General features: G+C 44.9%; 2 protein-coding genes across 2 annotated transcripts in view; both read right to left on the bottom strand.

Moving 5' to 3' along the window:
• Positions 1–11,309: 11,309 nt before the first annotated feature.
• On the bottom strand, positions 11,310–13,420 carry bola1 (bolA family member 1). The gene is made up of 2 exons (XM_069175369.1): positions 13,314–13,420; positions 11,310–12,774 (listed from the first exon to the last, which is right to left on the bottom strand). Exon 2 carries the CDS (start codon positions 12,746–12,748, stop codon positions 12,296–12,298), a length of 453 nt encoding a protein of 150 aa, XP_069031470.1. The 5' UTR covers positions 12,749–12,774; positions 13,314–13,420; the 3' UTR covers positions 11,310–12,295.
• Positions 13,421–13,891: 471 nt separating this feature from the next.
• The window catches only part of sv2a (synaptic vesicle glycoprotein 2A), a 35,987-nt gene continuing 30,800 nt past the window's right edge, over positions 13,892–19,078 (bottom strand). The window contains exon 13 of the mRNA XM_069175367.1: positions 13,892–18,071. Coding sequence (XP_069031468.1) covers positions 17,888–18,071 — 184 coding nt within the window. The 3' untranslated portion in view covers positions 13,892–17,887. The remainder of the gene's footprint in view (positions 18,072–19,078) is intronic.

Raw genomic sequence — 19,078 nt, 5'->3', positions numbered from 1 at the left:
GGCGGCGGGCGAGTGAGTGGCGGCGGGCGAGTGAGTGGCAGGGGGCGAGTGAGTGGCGGGGGGTGAGTGAGTGGCGGGGGGGGCGAGTGAGTGGCGGGGGGGGCGAGTGAGTGGCGGGGGGGGCGAGTGAGTGGTGGGGGGCGAGTGAGTGGCGGGGGGGGCGAGTGAGTGGCGGGGGGTGAGTGAGTGGCGGGGGGCGGGGAGGGCGAGTGAGTGGCGGGGGGCGGGGCTCTGCTGCCGGGCGCTGAGCTGGAGAGGGTGAGAAGGGCATGGTGACGTGAGGGCGACAGGGTGTGACAGGATGAACCATCAGACTGCAGGAACACAAGTAGGAATCTTTCACTTTCTCTCTCTCACACACACACACACACACACACACCTAAAGTCCTCTCGCTCTACCGCAACTTTAAAATGCATGTTGCTTTTTCTATATTTTATCTTATTAATGTCTTCTGTTTAATTTTATATTCGTATGCATTTAATTTATTTTTCTCATTTTTAAATTATATACATTTTCTTTGATATCTGTTTTTATGTGATGCACTGCATGTCAGTTTCTTCTTTTTTCTTTGAGCTGCATTTTTTTGTATGAAAGGTGCTATACAAATAAAGATTATTATCATTATTATTAAATGCAACTAATTTACTTTTAGAATTAATTTAAGTATAAATACAGCTTAACTTTTGTTAATTGACACTGTTTCAAAGAGGATCAAATGAAAGCAGGATTTTGGGCCTCTTGCGACGACCTGCAGCAGACTACCTCCGTTACAGGAACCAGCTGCACCGAATACATTTCTGCCTCAACAAGCCGTCGGTCTGATGGATTTCCTCCTCGAGAATATTCTGAGTTCACAGAGATATTCTCACTAATATTCAACACTTCGTCGCTGAGGTCGGACGGTTTATCAAAGCGCTCGTTTGCAGACGAATGTAGTTGGAAAATAAATCTTTCCGTTGGTGAGTTTTACATTAAAACACTTCAATTACGATGTGTTTGATACACGCAGTCTGGGTTTTTACCCCTAAAATCGGTCTTACAGGTGCGATTATGTGTCCATCATGGATTTGTATTTACTGTACGTGGCTGGCACCGCTGCCACACACACACACACACACACACACACACACACACACACACACGCCTCACTGCCCGTCCAGAGCTCCTCCCCGGGGGGGGTCACCGTGGCATGGAGGGATGGAGGGAGGGATTTCACGCTTGACCTTCCCCTCACAGCTTTGTGAGCCCCTTCACTCCCGCCTTGATTCTCTTGACCTACTTGGTCATCCCGGAGCAAGCCACTTATAATACCTACATCTCATCCAGCGAGCCCCCCCCCCCCCCCCCCCCCTCGTACACATCTGTCTCACACATCTGACTGTCTCTTTCTCCATCTGCGTGGCTCTTTAGCATCTGATGTAATAGTTCAGGGATAAAGCTTTAATCCCTTCATGTGCCAAATATGGTTTTGAACCGCTTACAACAAAAAAAAATTGGGGGAAAAATGCATTTTACAACCTGCAAATCTTTAGTTATGTTTTAACATCCAAATCTCCGGTGATCTGAGGAAGGCTACAAAACTCACATCAAGTTAAACAGAGAGGATTTTCCTTGAAAAAAAACAAAAAACATGAGCTGCTTTTCTTCCCTTGGAGATATTGGGACTGTTTGGTCTGCGGTGGTAACCGGGAGGAAGTCACGCTTATCATCCGATAATTTGTTGTTTCAGAAAATTTACAGTAAATCAGCCCGAAGCGTGACGGTTTATTCATCATGAGCTTCGGCTGCCTCCGCCGATCACAGTGCGGCCGTCTCTTTGTGCCAAGCTCTGGGGATTCCCCTCACCCCCCCCCCCCTCCCGCCTCCTCCCCTAGAGGAGGTGCACGGAGCGTCTGCAGCACTCAGCAGCATCCAGAGTCCCCCGTTTTCTTCCCCCCATGCCGAGCACCACTTAAGGCCTCCTGTCTCACTGCAGCCCCGCCGGTAGTTGGGAACCATTTTCTACTCAGATGAGCGCAAACAAAGACATGCATGTGCAGGAGCGAGGGAAGATGGGAGGCGGAAAGGAGGGGCGGGGGTGGGGGGGGAGAGGAGTGGGGGGGGTGCTAGTGTGTTTGGTAAACAGTGAGAAAGCCGAAGGGAGCGGCCACTCGGGAGGAGAGGAAGAGGGGAAGGGGAAGTGGAGGAGAGGGAACGTGAGACGAGGGGACAGGAGGGAGTCGGAAGCCGGTGAAGAGTCGAGTGAGAGGAAACTGCAGAGGACTTCCACGTCACCATCCACAGATGGGACGATCACACCTGGCACCGAGCAAACATGTATACAAACACACAGCTGGAACCGTACGCACCGCTCTATCGCATCAGCGGTACACAACACACCAAACCAAAGCATCACGGCAAAGCGTGAAAAGACACGCCCGTCCAGGACGGAAACAAACGTGAGATAGTCACGCTTTGGCCTGTCGAGGTGGGGAAGTTACAAGTTTTGTAAGCGTGAAAACGTACACACACAAAAATGTCATGAGACGCGGGATCATGTGACCAAGGTCCAGGTTTTGAGACAAAGTACAAAGGACATTTTTTGGGAGGTTTTTGGAGGGAGGGGGGGGTGTCTTGTTGGCATTAGTCAGCATGCAGGGCGATGAGACTCTAATCTAGGAGGTGACAACGTTATTCTTGAGTTGTTTTGTTGTTTCTTAACCACAACCATGTGTTTTTTGCAAAAAGTACATTTTTCCTGGACGGCCCAAAGCGTGGCTATCTCACGTTTTGCCGTGATACCGCATTGCAACACCCAGGACTCCTTCGTCCACCATTCAGGGGCTTCGCTCCTCCGACACTACAAACACACTCCAGAGAAAGTGTGCCCGTTCCTCAACGACGAGCCCGTGAGCTCGCCGGCGTTACCCTGAGCCGGGTCCTATTCTGTGGATGTGAGGGTCAAACCCAAAGATGACAAAGTCCTCATATCAAAGCCCACAACACTCCCAGTTGACCCAGCGCTTCCCCCTGACCCTGTTGTTCTATGTGAGCCCTAATAACTCTCCTAATTAAAGCTCTTTCCTATTATTTTTCCCCTGTAAAAAGCCTGGGTTTCAAAGTGCTAATAAAATAAACTGAAGGGGGCCCCATTTCTTTATTTGTATGTGTGTGACGAGTGTGTGGGAGACGAAGGCAAGGGGAATGGAGTGGGGGAGGGGGGGCTGGAGGGGACAGAGGTTTTAGGTTCAGAGGGGGGTAAAAGAAACAGAGGTCAGTGGAAACAAAAGGAGTGCGAGACCCCGGGGTCAAGCTGCCTGGTGTCCACAGTCACCGGGCCGGCGCTGCTGACGGGCCGATGGCCCCGCTTCTATAATCGGCGGGGGTACGTTTTGTCCACGAGAGGAGGATAGAATATATCACCGCGCCGCTGACAGACGAACAATAGATCACGTTCTGTGGAAGTCCGAGAGGAGCCCTCGCGGGTCCTTTGAGGTTGGCGACTACATCTGGGAGAGGAAAGATTAACCCTGCGTTTACCGGCCTCGCGTACGGCCGACCCGTCCGACCCGAAACCGCGGTCGTAACAATTTCACTTATCAAAGATGGCCGACAGAATCGTGCTCTCAGATGCGAATGGGATACAAGCGATACAAAAAGTGTTGCGTGCTGTTGGGAGATTACAAACAACCGGCCGTTTTCCATTTGGGGGGAGGGGGGGAGGAAAGGAAGATTCACGCCAGCGGTTCTCTAAAGGTCCGAGTCACGGATTCCTGACTGATTGTTGCCTTCCCGTCCCAAACACAACGAGAAACGAGTTTTCAGGCGTATTCACAGTTGACAGGTTTGCGGTGCCGAGAGTCCTCTCGGTTTGTGTGGACTCCTCTTGACACAATCTACATCACACGGACCCTCGTGGACACTTAGACAGAGGAAGCATGAATTAGCCTCGAGGCTGTACTTAAGCTGTTAGTATACTTCAGCAAAACCGCTTGACAGAAGATTTAGGAGGCCGCGGCCGGCAATTTCTGACTTTGACAAGCCAAAGTTGTTTTTTACGTCTTGATTGACTTGCTGGAAAAATGTGAGAAAGGATGTGTGGCTTCTGTTTTTTAACAGTGAGACTGAAAATGTGCAGAAAACCTCTGAAATCCTCATCTATTTTCAAAATAACGTTCCCAAATTCAGTTATTAACAAGTCAACAACTCTAAAATGAACAACATGGGCTCATGGATAATAACAGTATTAAAATACAATGAGTCTCTTTTAATTTATTACCAGGACAGAGTGGGAGTTGAAAATCTGAAATAAACACTTTTATTTCAGCCTAATCAAAACTAAATAAAAGAGTAATTAACATCCTTATAACAATGAAAAAAAAACTTTTCCTAAAACTCCATTGAAACTTTACCAACTTTGGTCCAACAGCAGTCAAAGCACAACGACGCTACGTCCATGTTAATCATCGTAGAACGAAGACGAACGATAACAAACACAAACTAGCACATATTTGGACATTTTCCAATTAGCAGAGTTAAAAACTAAAACTGATGTCAAATTTAATGTCAATCCGACCAACAGTTGTTAAAATATTCCATTGGTTAGCGCAGCTAACTCCCATTTATGACAAATATTTATGCATGCGATGTAAAACCGTAGAAGAGCAGCTGCAAAGTGACACCGCTGACCTCATGAGCAAACCTGAAGCTAATCAATTCTTTTTTTTATGACATCTGAAGCCATAAATGCGATCAATCTCTGTTAACTCTCACTCTGGTTTTGTTTGACGATGATAAACATATCTGAGTGGAGGATTTACTGGCGTGACCGAGTCTTTCTGCAGCGACCGTAAACGCAGCTCTGAGAATATGGTGTGCTTTTCCGCGTGGGGGTTCAGCTGCTCGTTCCTCAACGGCTGGCCGTCAGTCAAATCCCACAAAATATTCTAAACACTGATGTTTGAATAACTTACAACCTCTACGACTAAAAACATCAGCACTGAGTGATACCCAGGGGGAGGAAGCAATAACATAATACGGTGATATGAAAATAGCCTCAGGCTGCGTGTGAGATATAAACATGATCATATAGGGCGTTGAGTACTCCGGTTAAGTGAATGTAATCCTCCTTGAGACGCGGTGCTGAATAATAGCAGGAGTGGGGGGGAGGGGAAGGGGGGTGCAGAGAAAATCATGTGTCAGGGTTCAGCCATGAGTAACTGGGAACCCCGGAGAGGCCGAGGGAAGATTTGGGGGGAATTATGCAGAACATGGAGCACGTTGAGCTCAGCAAGATTTCCTGTTCAAAAAGTCCTCGATGAAAGTTAATAAAAAAAAAAGAGGTCGGGAGAAGTTTACCAAGTGAAAGCAATTTAAAAGGTGCAATATGTACGATTTTCTTAGTTTAAAATGTAAACAAAAAAGAAAAAAGTTTGGGCATTATATAAAATATGTCTCTGCTTTGTGCCCCCGGCCTGTCCTGTCTCGTGATACCACCCGCCGCCTCAAGAGGCGCTCGTGAGTCACTGTAGCGACCGGTTCAACATTAGTGGAAGAAGACGTGTCGTATTGTAAATCAACCAGTAAACGAAACGATGACTAAAACTCTTAGAAGTCAGAGTTAGCATCGGCGTTGCTGCTGGAAATAACTCGTGGAAACTAAAGGAGTGAAGTTTGATGCCGAACTCACGACGCGGGTAAACAGATGTTAATGCTAACATTGGCTACGTAGCTCATAAAGGTAACTAACTGGATAAGATTACTGACCGTTAATATGTGAGGTTAGCCGTTGGTTGATACCGAGCCGTACGTGACTGAAGCAGAATTAGCTTCGTCATCTAGCGATCCACCTTTATTCATAAAGCACCAAATCACAACACAAGTTTATTTCTGGGTTCTTTCAACAGAACTTTACAACATTAAACAAAGGAAACACAACAATTAAAACATTTTCTCACGTGACCGGCAGGAAGAAACCTCCGACAGAAGCAGGCTCAGAGGTGGGCGGAGCCTCTGCCTCGATTGGTTGGTGTGAGGGGAGAGCAGAGAGAGAAAAGAGCAGCATAGAGGTCCAAGAAACTACTGGATCGAAATGATCGAACTTTACAGTAATTAGTTGTTAAATAAAAGGCAAGAATACACAAAACTCAAACCCGAATCAGACAGCGACTCGCTAGCGCCACTTAACGTACAAAGTGGTATTACAAGGTGGGATTTTAAAAATCTTCAATAATCGCACATTTTAGGCAAAAGGCTAAGTGTGCAAACCGGGTCACGACTTGCACAGAAAAGGATTTGATTGACAGCACGAGGAGATGAAGGTGTGTGTGTGTGTGGGGGGGGGGTGAATGGGGGGGGGGGCAGGAATGAGGCACAGGTTCAAAGCTGGTGTGCGGGGAGTGGGAAGATCACAGAGGGCGAGCGAAAAAGGTTGAGGGGGAGTCGAGAGGCCTTTATAAAAGAAAAAAAAAAACCAGCCTTATCTGTGACCCATCTGTCTTGACATGCACACTCCTCCTGGTGAGTGCCCCGGAGGGGAGGGGGCGAGAAGGGGGGAGGGAGGGGAGGGAGCTGCATGCGTGTCAGTAACCGAGTGCGCAGGGCTTAGGGCTAAGGCCTTGGCCTGTGCACTCTGGCCCAAAAAACCAGCCTAACCAGCCCCATGCCTCAACACCCCCAGGAAAAACTCCCATGACTTACTGCCAGGATCATGTGATAGACTGAGCTGCACCGGGGGAACAAAAAAAACACGCATTAACAAAAAGGCTGTCACACATCAGTGAAGATACAGATGTTACTCTCTGACAATTTACTTTTCATCTCCGCTGTCAGTTGATTTGTCACAAATTCTCGTCAGTGCTATCTCGGGTTTTATGTTATTTATTTGCTCGTTCGGAGACGGACGGGGTGGGGGGTGGGGGAGGGGGGTGTTACCAGATCAGCCGTCCGACGACCACACGAGTATCCGGGCAATTTTCCCAGTTATAAAATCGTAAAAAGTAAACAAAAAACCTGATGTCGCCTAATTTCCACCGGTTATTTTGTTACGGATCTAAAAACAAAGAAAAAAAGCACGTAATGCCTGAAAATTTCTTTTCTTTACTCCGTAAACTAACAACTTTTTTTTTTGGACTTCATTAAATGCAAGTAAGGTGACGAGATATGAGATAATTTGAAGATTCTTGAACATGTGGAAAATATGCTGCAGATAAATGACTATTTTACCAAACACAGTTTTATTTCTCTGCATTGAAAAGATCAGCCTCTTTAGTAGTTTATCAGTCTAAAGGTAAATTAAATAAATTACAGTCTTCTACATAAAAAAAGAGAATAATTTTTGTCATTCTTCCTGCAAATCATCAACAGTTCGGGCAAATCATAACTTTTTTGCATTATTGAGGGTCGTTATTATGCAATTAAGACTTCTTTTTTAATCCCATTTGAAATATCATTTTCAATGATAACACTTTACAACTTGCTGGTTACCGTCCACAGTGAACACCAATCAGGCCAGTGTTGTTTAGCATCACCCCCCCCCCCCCCCCCCCCCCCCCCCGGTTCGTGCTCATGTACAGCACACCTGGGAGATTTACCATAATGAATACCTGATGTGGTGAAGCGGTTAATTCCGCCTATAAAATAACTCCCTTCCTCCTTCCTGTGGGCCCCGAACTGTTGTTTATCAAACGAGGTAACGTCCTGTCATGTGACCCCCCCCCTCCCCTCCTCCCCTCCCAGCAGCCCACCTGTGTGGACTTTTCTCTTAATCCCCCTTCAATCCCCCCCTACACCCCCCCCCCCCCTCCTATCTTTTTTTTTTTTTTTTTTTTTTTTGCTTTGAATACTTAGACTACTGAGTGTAACTAATTCTCCCACACAAGGATATTGTCTTCTCCCTATCTCTGCTTTTGTCCGTCTCTTTCAAGGCAGCCATTCACTGATTTCATTAGTCAGCGGTGTGTGTGTGTGTGAGAGAGAGAGTTGGAGGGGAAGGGAGGGGTGTGTGTGTGTGTGTGTGTGTGTGTGTGTGTAGGGAGGGTGGGGGGGGGTAGCTTTCCAATTAAAGAGCCTTAATAGCCTATTACCATCACCTTAACTTCACCTCTGTTTTGTTTTACAACATGAAACCAGCTAAAGATTAATCAGCGGAGCAGCGTGGGAGCTTTTAAACGCCGTGCTGTGATTATTAAACTGTAAATGAGGACTGATGGTTTCTGAGCAGCTTCTTGAAATGGGTTTTGCTAATACAGTGTGCGACATAAAAGCGCCGCTCCACTTAACGACGCACATTAACAGAAGCGAGCTGCCCCGCTTGTGCCGTTTTTTTTTCTTCACGACAGACAAAACTTTTACAGGTTTTAACATTAAAGACTAAATAAATGTAATGAGTGTTGTTTTTGGTGAAAATGTGTTTAACAGGCTGCTCGACGACACACATGCTGCACAGACCCTGCAGCTGCCCGGAGAGGGGTGCAAGGGGGGGGGGGGGTGCCCGAAGACGACGCCAGTCCCCTGGGACGGCCAAACCACCCTTTCTCAGACACCCATTTGTCGTATAGCAAAATCCCCCCCACCCCACCCCACCTCTACCAATGGATGACCCTGCAACCAGCAGGGGTCATCTGTGCAGAAGGAGCCCCCTGCTCTCCGGGCCCTCGGTCCGGAGCCGCGGTGTAAATCAGCGGCTGCTCATCGCGGGAACCCTGCCCTGCCCGAGGTCCCAGCCCGGGCCTGGCACCATCTGTCCCGGAGGGCTCTGACGCAGGAGCAGCGCCACCAAGGTGGGTTCCCACCGACCTGCTGCACCCTCCGGGACATCCGTGGGCCCCCGGACCGAAACCTGGGACCGACGACAGATCCATCAAGGCTGCAGTCTGGCCATGACGGAGGCCTCCTCCGTACAGTAGCTCAGCTCTGAGTCAGCTGGTGAAACTAACTCAACACAAACAAAGTCAAAGGCAAATTCAGAATTGGTCTGCCAGCACTACGTCTACAAAAATTGGAAAATATAAATTAATATTAATATTTTCTACACAGCTATTTTAATCACTTTTTTTTGTCAATAATCTGTAAAATACCTCGACATCACCTAATTTTTGTTTATTTTTAGAACATAATGCTTATTTCAAACTTAATGTTTTTGCAAACATACATGTTTTTTTGTTTAATAATATAAAATAAAATACTTCACAGCTTTAATTTGGGTTTTTAATTGGAGATTTAAAAGGATTTGATCATAAACATACCTGCACGGTCCCGCTGCGCTACGAACTTCACACCTGTGCAACATCTCAACTTTCTCTCTTGGTCTGCAGAAGACGACTTCAACGAACGCCGGAAAGACGACTACAACGTCCTCAGAAAGTACGTCAACTATACGTGCAGCTAAAAGTAAAAGGTGACTTGTGAAAAAGCTACTCGATTAGAAATAGAAAAGGTCAGAGGTCAGCGTGGCGTCCTGATCGTCAATGAGTCCCCAAGCTGTCTCGCGGTGATGCAGAAGTGACCACCTGCGGTTTATACGGAGGTTTTCTCAGACGCTGTCCAGTCGGGTTGAGAACAGACTCCCGCTGTGTTCCAGATGTCGTACTCGCGTACTAACACTCGCTATTCTGAGGGCGCCACAAGTACCAGGATGATGCACTCAGAACAGAGGAAGGGGGCGGGGCCACTGACGTACAGAATTTCCAAATGAAAAGCGTCTGAGGAAGAATCAGTGTTTGTTTATTGAGACAGAAAATACGCTGATTTGTAGGTAAAATAATCGAAGCTGCAGATGTTATCGGAGGCCGATGCCTCTGAAACAACACTACTTTGTTCGTGTACTCGGATGAGTACTTCATCTAAATCACAGCTTCGCCTCGTCAGCAACTGGCCAAGTGAGAAATGACTGAATAATGCTCCAGAAAACAAGACAAGCACCACGAGAAGCAGCTCATTAGAAGACTTCCACCTCCGGCTACAACGAGTCACGATCCATTCGGGCGAACCTGTTATTTGGCCGTTTACCTGCCACGACTGAACAGCTGATGTTCTGCTCACTTCATGTAAAACGAGACGAGTCGGTGCACTCCGGCTCCTCGTCCCTCTCACAGCAGCACCTGGAGTCGTGACACATAAATCTGGTGGGGCAGAGACAGTCTGCAGGTCCCTGGGGCAGCTCCCCCCCCCCCCTCCACACACACACACCTCCACCTCCACCTCAGGCCCGGCCCTTTAAAAGGGTGAGCGGGGGTCATAAAGTGGTTGTGTTAGTGTTTTCCTCTTCCCAAACCAGTGACACCAGTTGTTCTCCCTCCTCACCAGCAGCCTTTTGTGAGGCCTTGACAGGCTCGTCAGTTCCAGGCGGAGGTTGGTCGTAGAAGACGACGCGCGTTACCTTGAGGTGACACCGCATTCCTCTCCGAGGCCGGTTTCTTTATGAGCACGACAATAACTTTCAAATAGCTTCGCAGCAAAAAAAAAAAAAGAAAGCAAGACTGAAAGTTCTTGTAACGTGCGGTTCGGCGCCGTCGCGTTGCATCAAATCCGGATAAAAAAAAAAAAAAGTCTTTATAAATGACGCACAGCAGATGAGTGGAAACAGGAGGGTAAGCGTGATGTCGACTCAAGACTCCCACCAGTGAATTTTTATTTATTTATGAATTTTTTTGACGTCTTATCTTGTTCTCTCAGACCTAATGAGTGATTTTTGGCCATCGTCGGGGTCGAGAGTAGAACGAGACCTTCACGGTGACACGTACGAGACGAGACCGAAATAGACGCCCACCCACATACATACACACACACACACACAACAAACTATAGGATGTTTTGTACTTTTGTCTCATGGTATGTGTTCAACCACTCGCTGTAAAACTCAAGATAAGAATTACAGGTTAACTCCAAAAACTATAACTACCTTCATATTCAGACTTTTTTTTTTCTTTTATCCTTTAGTTTGCTTTCGGTATTGAATTTGTAATACCATTTTAAACTATATATCAGCTTCTTACAGTTTAGTCGTGCCGTTAAGTTCTAGTATTTTTTTTTTGAATACTTGATGTGTGACTTTAAGGGAAAATAATGAAGACATCTTTTTCTTTTCATGGGCTCGGTTCAGTTTGTCATATGATTTGTGGACATGCTGCCCTCATGTGTTGAGCCAGCAGCACTGCGACGGTCCTCACCAGCACACACAAGGCCTTCATATATTATAAAGTAGGAATCAGCCAGACTTTTACTAAAATAGATTTTAACACATTATAATTAGAACTGCAGTTTTATTAGTAAATTACTTGTAAGTGGCGCCCTCTTGTGGCAACGAGAAAAGAAGTTACTAGAAATAAAGTGCTTTTTGTAATGTGATTTATTTTGTTAATGTTTTTATTTATGAGTTTTTCTTTGGGCTGCATCCTCAGAGTGCAACACTAAAGAAGGCAGCTGTCATAAACAACTGTGCAATTAAATGTAAAGTGCTGTTGTACCTTTAACTTCTGATAAAAACAAAAACACGTTCACTATTCTACACTTGTAAAATGACAGGAAGTTGTCATCTCAATCTGTTAAATCTGCTTTGAGAATAACATGATAGAATATAACAGCCAGGCGATGCTTGTTTACTCAACGAGGAAGACGGCGGCGCCTGTCGGCAAAAAAATTAAGAAGAAAATAAAAAAAATTTCGACATTAACTCACGAGATCGACCAGATCGGGAAGTTGAAACGCTTCTGAAACAGTGAGTCAGCTGACAGCGTTTGTTGTTTTGTTTACTTATTTAGTTATTTATTAAGCTTCAGGGTCTTTTGGAACCAGGAAATAAAGACTTTTGAGTGGCGTTACAGTTTATGCAACATTTATCGATGTCATTATTAGCATCGATTTGATCCACTTTTACTCGTATATTATTCAAACTCTCAATCTTCAATCTAAGAAGTAGAATTTAAAGAATACTGCTTATTATGATTCACATTCAGACTTTCAGCCTCGACCTCGGTGACAGTAAATCTTGAGGCAACAGAGGCTTTTTCTGACCAATATTTCTTTTCACCGATCTGAAATCAGTGAGCTAAACAGCAGGAACTCTTATTATGGTATGTTATGGATTTCCAGCGAGACCTCCCTGTGTGGTAAAAACACCCGTCATCATCTGTACTTACATCGTGCAGTAGTTTCTCATGATGATAAAACCATAGCAACACATTTTTTTGTACTGAATTCAAGCAGTTAAAGGAATCAGAAATAATCCAAACGTCACCGCTGTGTGAGGTTAAAGAGGGAAAACCGTTGTGTCTTGAAGGATTCACCTGCTTTCTTCCACATTTCAGTCCCAACACTTCACTCCCGTCCGGCCTTCAGCTTCTCCTCCACCGTGCGATCTCCTCTGGACCCCCCCAGGCAGGCGGGACTCTTGGCCAGCGTCGGGTCGCCGCCCCACTGCTCGGGGGTCTTCGCCTGGATGGCCAGCGCGTGAACGCAGCTGCTCAGCTCCTCCTTCAGAGCCCCGTTGACCAGCCGGTGGCGCTGAATCAGCGGCAGGCCCTCGAACTGGGAGCTGACCACCAGGACGCGGAAGTGGGACTCGGACCCGGCGGGCACGGCGTGCATGTGGCTTTCGTTGTGGACCTCCAGGTGGTCCGGCGTGAGCGCGTCGCTCAGTTTGGTTCTGATGGCCGTCTCGACGGGCCGGCTGGGGTCCGGGGCCATGTGGGGTCTGAAGTGGACCAGAGGTCGGGTGGAGGCGAGGCGGGTGGAGGCGGGCCGGGCACAGCGGAGGACGCTGGGAAGCATCGGGGGGGACGGAGGCAGGAGACCACCTAGAAGAACCAGGAGGGTACAAACATGATGGTGAGACATTTAATGGACAAGAAACGGGGTGCTCCGGCCTTTTCTGTGATTTAATTCATTAAAGAGAAAGAGAAGAGAAAACTACAACCTTTACAAAGTCTTTTTATTTGTTAGTTTTGATGCTCTCCAATGTTTTTACATTCAGTCGGTCTCAGCTGTACCTCAACCTGATATCAACAATAATAATAACAATAATAATAATAATAATAATAGAGTAAACCTTTCAAATACATATATAAATAAACTCTCGACATATGTACACATTAAAACAACATACACTTGAACACGTTTCTAAAGTTCAATAATTTCTGTTAAACTTCCGTTAATTCGCTGTTTGTTTACGAGCACGAGCTGTTTGCTAGCTTCCGGAACAAACATCTGAGCGCGTGAGAAGCGGACCTGAGACCGAGCTGCTCCGTTAAACACAAACTTCCGCCTGTGTTTAACTGAACATATAAATAATGATTAATGAAGGGAGAGTATGATAAATTGTAATTTAGCTGCTCACCTTGTTCAAGTAAAATCAGCTGCGTCTTCTTCGTTTGCTGCTTTGCTGCTGCTGTTGTTGTTTCTTCTTCTTCGTTGGTGTGTAACGGCCGCTCGCAACCCGCAGTGGCGCACTACCGCCCTCTACAGGAGCCATTAACTCCCACAGCGTCCCGGATGGTTTCCCTCCTCGCTTTCTTCAGTCTTTCGACAGAAAAAAAAACGTGTTGATGATTAAAAACTAATCACAATGTGGGACATCGTCTCAATATGTGTTGTCTGTTATTTGGGTCTTTTGATCAATCCGTAAACACTTGTACATCCTCTGTGTATGTATTTTCTGCAGTTACTAAATCTGCATTTTCCCACCTTTCCTTGACTTGAATTAATTATATATCTACTGTCTAGTAGATATTAATCAATTAGATAACATTAATTGCCATTTTGAATCAAATTTGATTCAAAAGCATATTCTTTAAGCTCATCTGGTTCTCCTAATTACTCTTGTTGACCACAATAATCACAACTTCTTGTACCTTGTTTAATATGATAATATTATATAATAATTCCATCAGACAAAAAGAAACAACAGGAGCAGGCTTGCAGTGATTGTTTTCCCCTTTATTTATTCTTCATGGTTCTCTGTTATCCATTGTGATTCCAGAGGGTCACAACGAAGTGCGAACCCAATTAAAAATCAACAATGAGAAAAAAATATAAGAAAAAATCTCACACACCTTTTAAACAGAACTGATGTCGCCAACATTTAGTCTAACTATGATTCATTACCGGTATTTAACATTGATGTATTTACTTATATTTCATTCTCATTTACAAAATACACAAAATCAAAGACAACATACAGCATTGTTCATTTACACTTCTTTCTTCTTTTTTTTATAATTTTTTTTTTTTTTAATATATTTATGATTCCACAGTTTCTATACTTACAAACAAACAACTACAGTTTCTACAGCACGGTACAGTGACAAAGGTGATAAATTCTTTGTTACATTTAATTAATGGCGATGCAATTCTTATCGACAAAAGCCTCAAAGACCTAGTGGGGGGTTTGTTTTTAGAGAGTACGCGAATATCAGCTGTTTTAAGTCCCGTGTCATCGTCAAGCCAACATGTAGTGACGTCCTCCGACTCCCGATAGCTTCGAAAGGAGAGAATAAGAGACAAAATACCCCCCGAAACACTTATTGCTTTGTTAACTTTTTGCACTCATGATTGGACTGTTGCCCGGGCAACGAGTTTTAATTTTCATACAAAACAAAAAACCCTGTAACAGAAGCTAAGAGTCGCGGAGACGACGCCGAACAAATACGACAGTTAATCTCGACATCGTTGTTCTTACTTTTCGTCGGTGATACAGGACGACACACGGAGGAAAAAGGACCGCTAACGCTTAGCTTTTATATTTGTACAGTTCATGTGCATTTATTAGATTATCCATGTGCTTTTTTTTTTAATTTTTAATTTTTTTTTTTAAAGAGGGGATCTGAATTATTCGACCGTGTGACTTTGCCGGCCGGCTGTTCGGTGAGTTCTTCACCACCACATCCAGTTCGTGGGTCCAAGGTGCTGATATAGTGGCAGCGAGTACATCCACGAGTGGGGGGAGCGGGTGGGGGGGGGCAAAAGGCTCGAAAAAAAGCTAGCTTATTAGTTACATTATAGGTGTTTTTTATTTACATATATTCATATGTATAACAGAGAATCGATGGTATGATGTGTAAACTCAGGCCTTACAAAATATTTGGCAATAATTAACGAGAGGCGGTCGTCGTGGCAACTCCTAACGGGTCGGACTGGTGCGATGATGGCGAGACGGTGGAAGGGGGGCGGGCGGGGGGCGGTGGGGGAGGGGGAGGGGGCGGGGTATCTCAAAAGCACCGATGTTCACAATTGCACTCGTGTTTTTCACAAAAGTGGTGATTTGGTAGATTTGAAGTCGTTGTGCTCTTTTGCTAAAAACCTTGTTTCCTCGCGACGTTTCCCAGCGAAGAACTGAAGGCGTTCATCATTGTGCAAAACGGGTCGTCCGTTTTAGGTTGTTTTTAAATCCTGCGGTCGGGAGTCTACGTTATGGCTGCTATCCTACAAAAAAAATGGCAGTTTGGGCACGAAAGGTTTTTTTTGTTTTGTTAATCTGACACGTTGTTTGTTGATTGTTGTTTTTTTTTTTTTTTTTAAATCATGCAATTGTGAACATATCAGTGTCAGTTTTTCTCGATCGGGGGAATGTGAGATTTGTCTCTCCGTGTTGTTACCGGTGTGGAACATGTATGACAGTCAGCCCTTGGCAGTGAGTTCTCTACGGTGAATTTCATGTTACACGTTTGTGTCATAAAGCACGAGTGCACACGAGGTCCCCGGCGCGTACGGCACAATAATCCCGCTCGAATGCAACTAATCCTGCGACATGTTACGTGACCCCCAAATTAAGAAAATATAAAGTATAACAAACTCTACAGCAAATCTTTTTTTTTCTCTTTACTTTGAGTACAGTAATTTTTTTCCATCACTTATATTTTGTGCTCTCCTGACGTTGGGTTGAGCACGTCCTCTATGACATCACACCATGTTCAGTTACAGTATCTATATAAGACGGCTACCTCACATCCATCAACAAAACAAACAAACAAACAAACAAACAAACAAACAAACGCATTTATGAAATGGTGATAAATAAATTTAAAAAAAAATTTAAAAAAATCTCAATATTGCAGAGGTTCAATATTGCACAGAAGCACACTCACGTTAATATAAACATTCAGTTCACACAGTTACTTCGATTATACGTATTTAGGTTTTAGCTCGCGCACCGAACACGAGTCGAGTCGGAAACCATTCAGAAATGTTTTTAAGACTTTTAAGATTATTTTCTTTTCCTCCGACATGTTGTGAGAATTTGAAATCAGAGACCTTCCTGTGGTGTGTGTGTGTGTGTGTGTGTGTGTGTGTGTGTGTGTGTGTGTGTGTGTGTGTGTGTGTGTTTGGTGTGTGTGTGTGTGTGTTTGGTGTGTGTGTGTGTGTGTGTGTGTGTGTGTGTGTGTGTGTTTGGTGTGTGTGTGTGTGTGTGTGTGTGTGTGTGTGTGTTTGGTGTGTGTGTGTGTGTGTGTGTGTGTGTGTGTGTGTGTGTGTGTGTGTGTGTGTGTTTGGTGTGTGTGTGTGTGTGTGTGTGTGTGTGTTTGGTGTGTGTGTGTGTGTGTGTGTGTGTGTGTGTGTGTGTGTTTGGTGTGTGTGTGTGTGTGTGTGTGTGTGTGTGTGTGTGTGTGTGTGTGTGTGTGTGTGTGTGTGTGTGCGGCTCATCGACGTCACAGACGGCAGATTAAACGTCGTCTTTTCTCGGTCTCGAAAAACTCGTCGATGAGGAAGAAATGTAAGATGTCCCAAAAACCCTGCTGTTTACATGTTGTACTGTTCGTAAAGTTACATACGTACGTTGTGACATGCATAACACCCTCCGAAACACGAGAGACAAACATACTGCGAGGAGAAGTACTAAAAAAAATTAAATGAAATAAAAAAAAGGCATTTTTTTTTTCTCACAAAGGGATTTACAGCGTGATTGAAGACCGATGATGGACTGTGAGCTTCCACACATTTTCATGGAGAAAATGTTCGGGGATGTTCACGCCGATGTGTGGTTGTGCTTTACATTTGAACAACAACAACAACAACAAAAAACAGCTTCATCAGTGCGATGAAACGACGGCACACGTGTCCGCTGCTCTGATTTGTTTTTGTTTTTTAAACAAAACGATATCGTAAAGGGAGGCGAAGGATCGAGCTCCTTATCGCAACGCTAACGAAACAAAGAAAACCTGGAATGTTCTATAATCTATAAAATGGCAGTAAAGTCTGTACACCAACACATAGGAGACAAAAGGATGAGAGGACAGAGGGAGCCAAGAAGAAGAGGAGCGTCTTGGTTTGACCCCCCAGCAAAGTCAAAAATGCTTCAAATCGAGGCAGAAAATGTTGCATTTTTGAGTCCGACAATGGAAAAGAAGTTTTTCTGAGGAAGGATGGAGGTGACTACGGAGAACTCTGCAACAATGGATAGTGGTCATATTTCTATGAGTCTGTTTTGCATGGCTCGTTATCAAGAGCCCCCCCGTCCCCTGACCTCCGACCCCACACGGGTGTGTGTGTGTGTGTGTGTGTGTGTGTGTGTGTGTGTGTGTGTGTGTGTGTGTGTGTGTGTGTGTGTGTGTGTGTGTGTGTGTGTGTGTGTGATGAAATATGTCTCGTGTCTTTCAATCTGCTCCAATTCTGAGGGATCATCAATAATTTGTCTCAATCATCTGGATGTGTGTGTGTGTGTGTGTGTGTGTGTGTGTGTGTGTGTGTGTGTGTGTGTGTGTGTGTGTGTGTGTGTGTGTGTGTGTGCGTGTGTGTGTGTGTGTGTGTGTGTGTGTGCGTGCGTGTGTGTGTGTGGCAAGGGCAGGATCTGGAGGGCTCTTGAGCTGTCCGTTCACAGTGCAGCTGAAACTCTTCCGCCTGACCCCCCTCCCCCCTCTCCACCCTACCTCCCCACCTTCCTGCCCCCCCCACCTAAAAAAAAAAGCCCTCAGCGCCGCACTATTGCAGCACCTGACCCCGCGTCTCCGGTAGTTTGAGGGCGAGGAAGCTGCCGACCGCCAGAGCCCCCGAGGCGAACATGATGGGCACGGCCTTGGTGATACCTACGAACGACGTGAAGATGCTGATACCCAACACGGCCGCCAGCTTACAGAGAGCGTTCAGGAAGCCGAACGCCGTGGTTCTGCAGAGGAGACGGAGAGCACAGTCACTTTGACCATCGGAATAACAACGATAATAATAACAATAATAATGCAACAAAACCGGTGGAGACGTTCTGGAAGGACGTAAAAACAATCACCTGATCTTCTTAGTATCAGTTCGACATTCACATCCCTTCGTTTTAGAAAATATGAGGTTTCTGGAGTTGAGATTAATATTTGGACACGTTGCAGCAAGATTTGCATATTTTCAAAAGCAAGTTAGGTTTGTGACAAACGTCTGTCTGACTTTATGGAAAACAAATGAGTCTTATTCCTTTTTTTTTTTTCAGCTGCAGATTTGCCAGATTGCAAAACCGTGTGCAGCAAATATGTTTCTTTTGTAAGATAAATGTCTCTTACAGATTTTAACTGCAGCGAGTAAAAAAAAAAAGCATTTACAAAAAACTGGCTTCAGAAAACTGTCCCAGTGTTTGACTCAATATTGTGAAACACTTCCATCTTTTAGAACAGATGAACTATTCGATACGAGGAAAACATTTTGATTTAAGCCAATTAGACAGATGTTTCATAATTCCTGGATTTACCATGTACGATGTTTTACTTCGATTATTATTATTTTACTAATTGGGCGAATTTGCCTTTATTTACTGATGACCTCATTGATCTTTTTCCATTTTTTGTTGTTCATGGTTTCTCTTTCGTTTTTTTCCTTTTTGCATTCTGTATTTGAAACATGGAAAATGTTTATGCATAAAATAATAGAATAGTATATTCAGCTTTCCTTTGCACCCCTGGTACAACCATTTTCTTGCCCTCTGTTTGCAGTCTGCAGGGACTCTATATAACCACAAGATGGTGCTAAATATACTAAAACTAAATTCTGCAAAGCTCTCCTCTAACTGAAAACACAAAAAATACATTTTCCTGCTTTGGTAAGATTGTTTAATGATCTTCCACATAAGCAGTCTAATTTGATTTGATATAAGTTTTGAATTAACATGAAAAAAATCTTTACTATAATAAGAAT

The sequence above is a fragment of the Embiotoca jacksoni genome, unplaced genomic scaffold (genome assembly GCF_022577435.1).
Source record: "Embiotoca jacksoni isolate LCO1_2020_lvr unplaced genomic scaffold, fEmbJac1.0.p SCAF_66, whole genome shotgun sequence".
Taxonomy (NCBI): Eukaryota; Metazoa; Chordata; class Actinopteri; family Embiotocidae; genus Embiotoca; species Embiotoca jacksoni.
The sequence above is the reverse complement of the archived record's forward strand: the minus strand, read 5'-3'. Positions and strand labels throughout refer to the sequence as shown.

Coding starts and splice junctions, on each gene's coding strand:
- bola1 (XM_069175369.1), bottom strand. CDS start 12,748: ATGCTTCCCAGCGTCCTCCGCTGTGCCCGGCCCGCCTCCACCCGCCTC.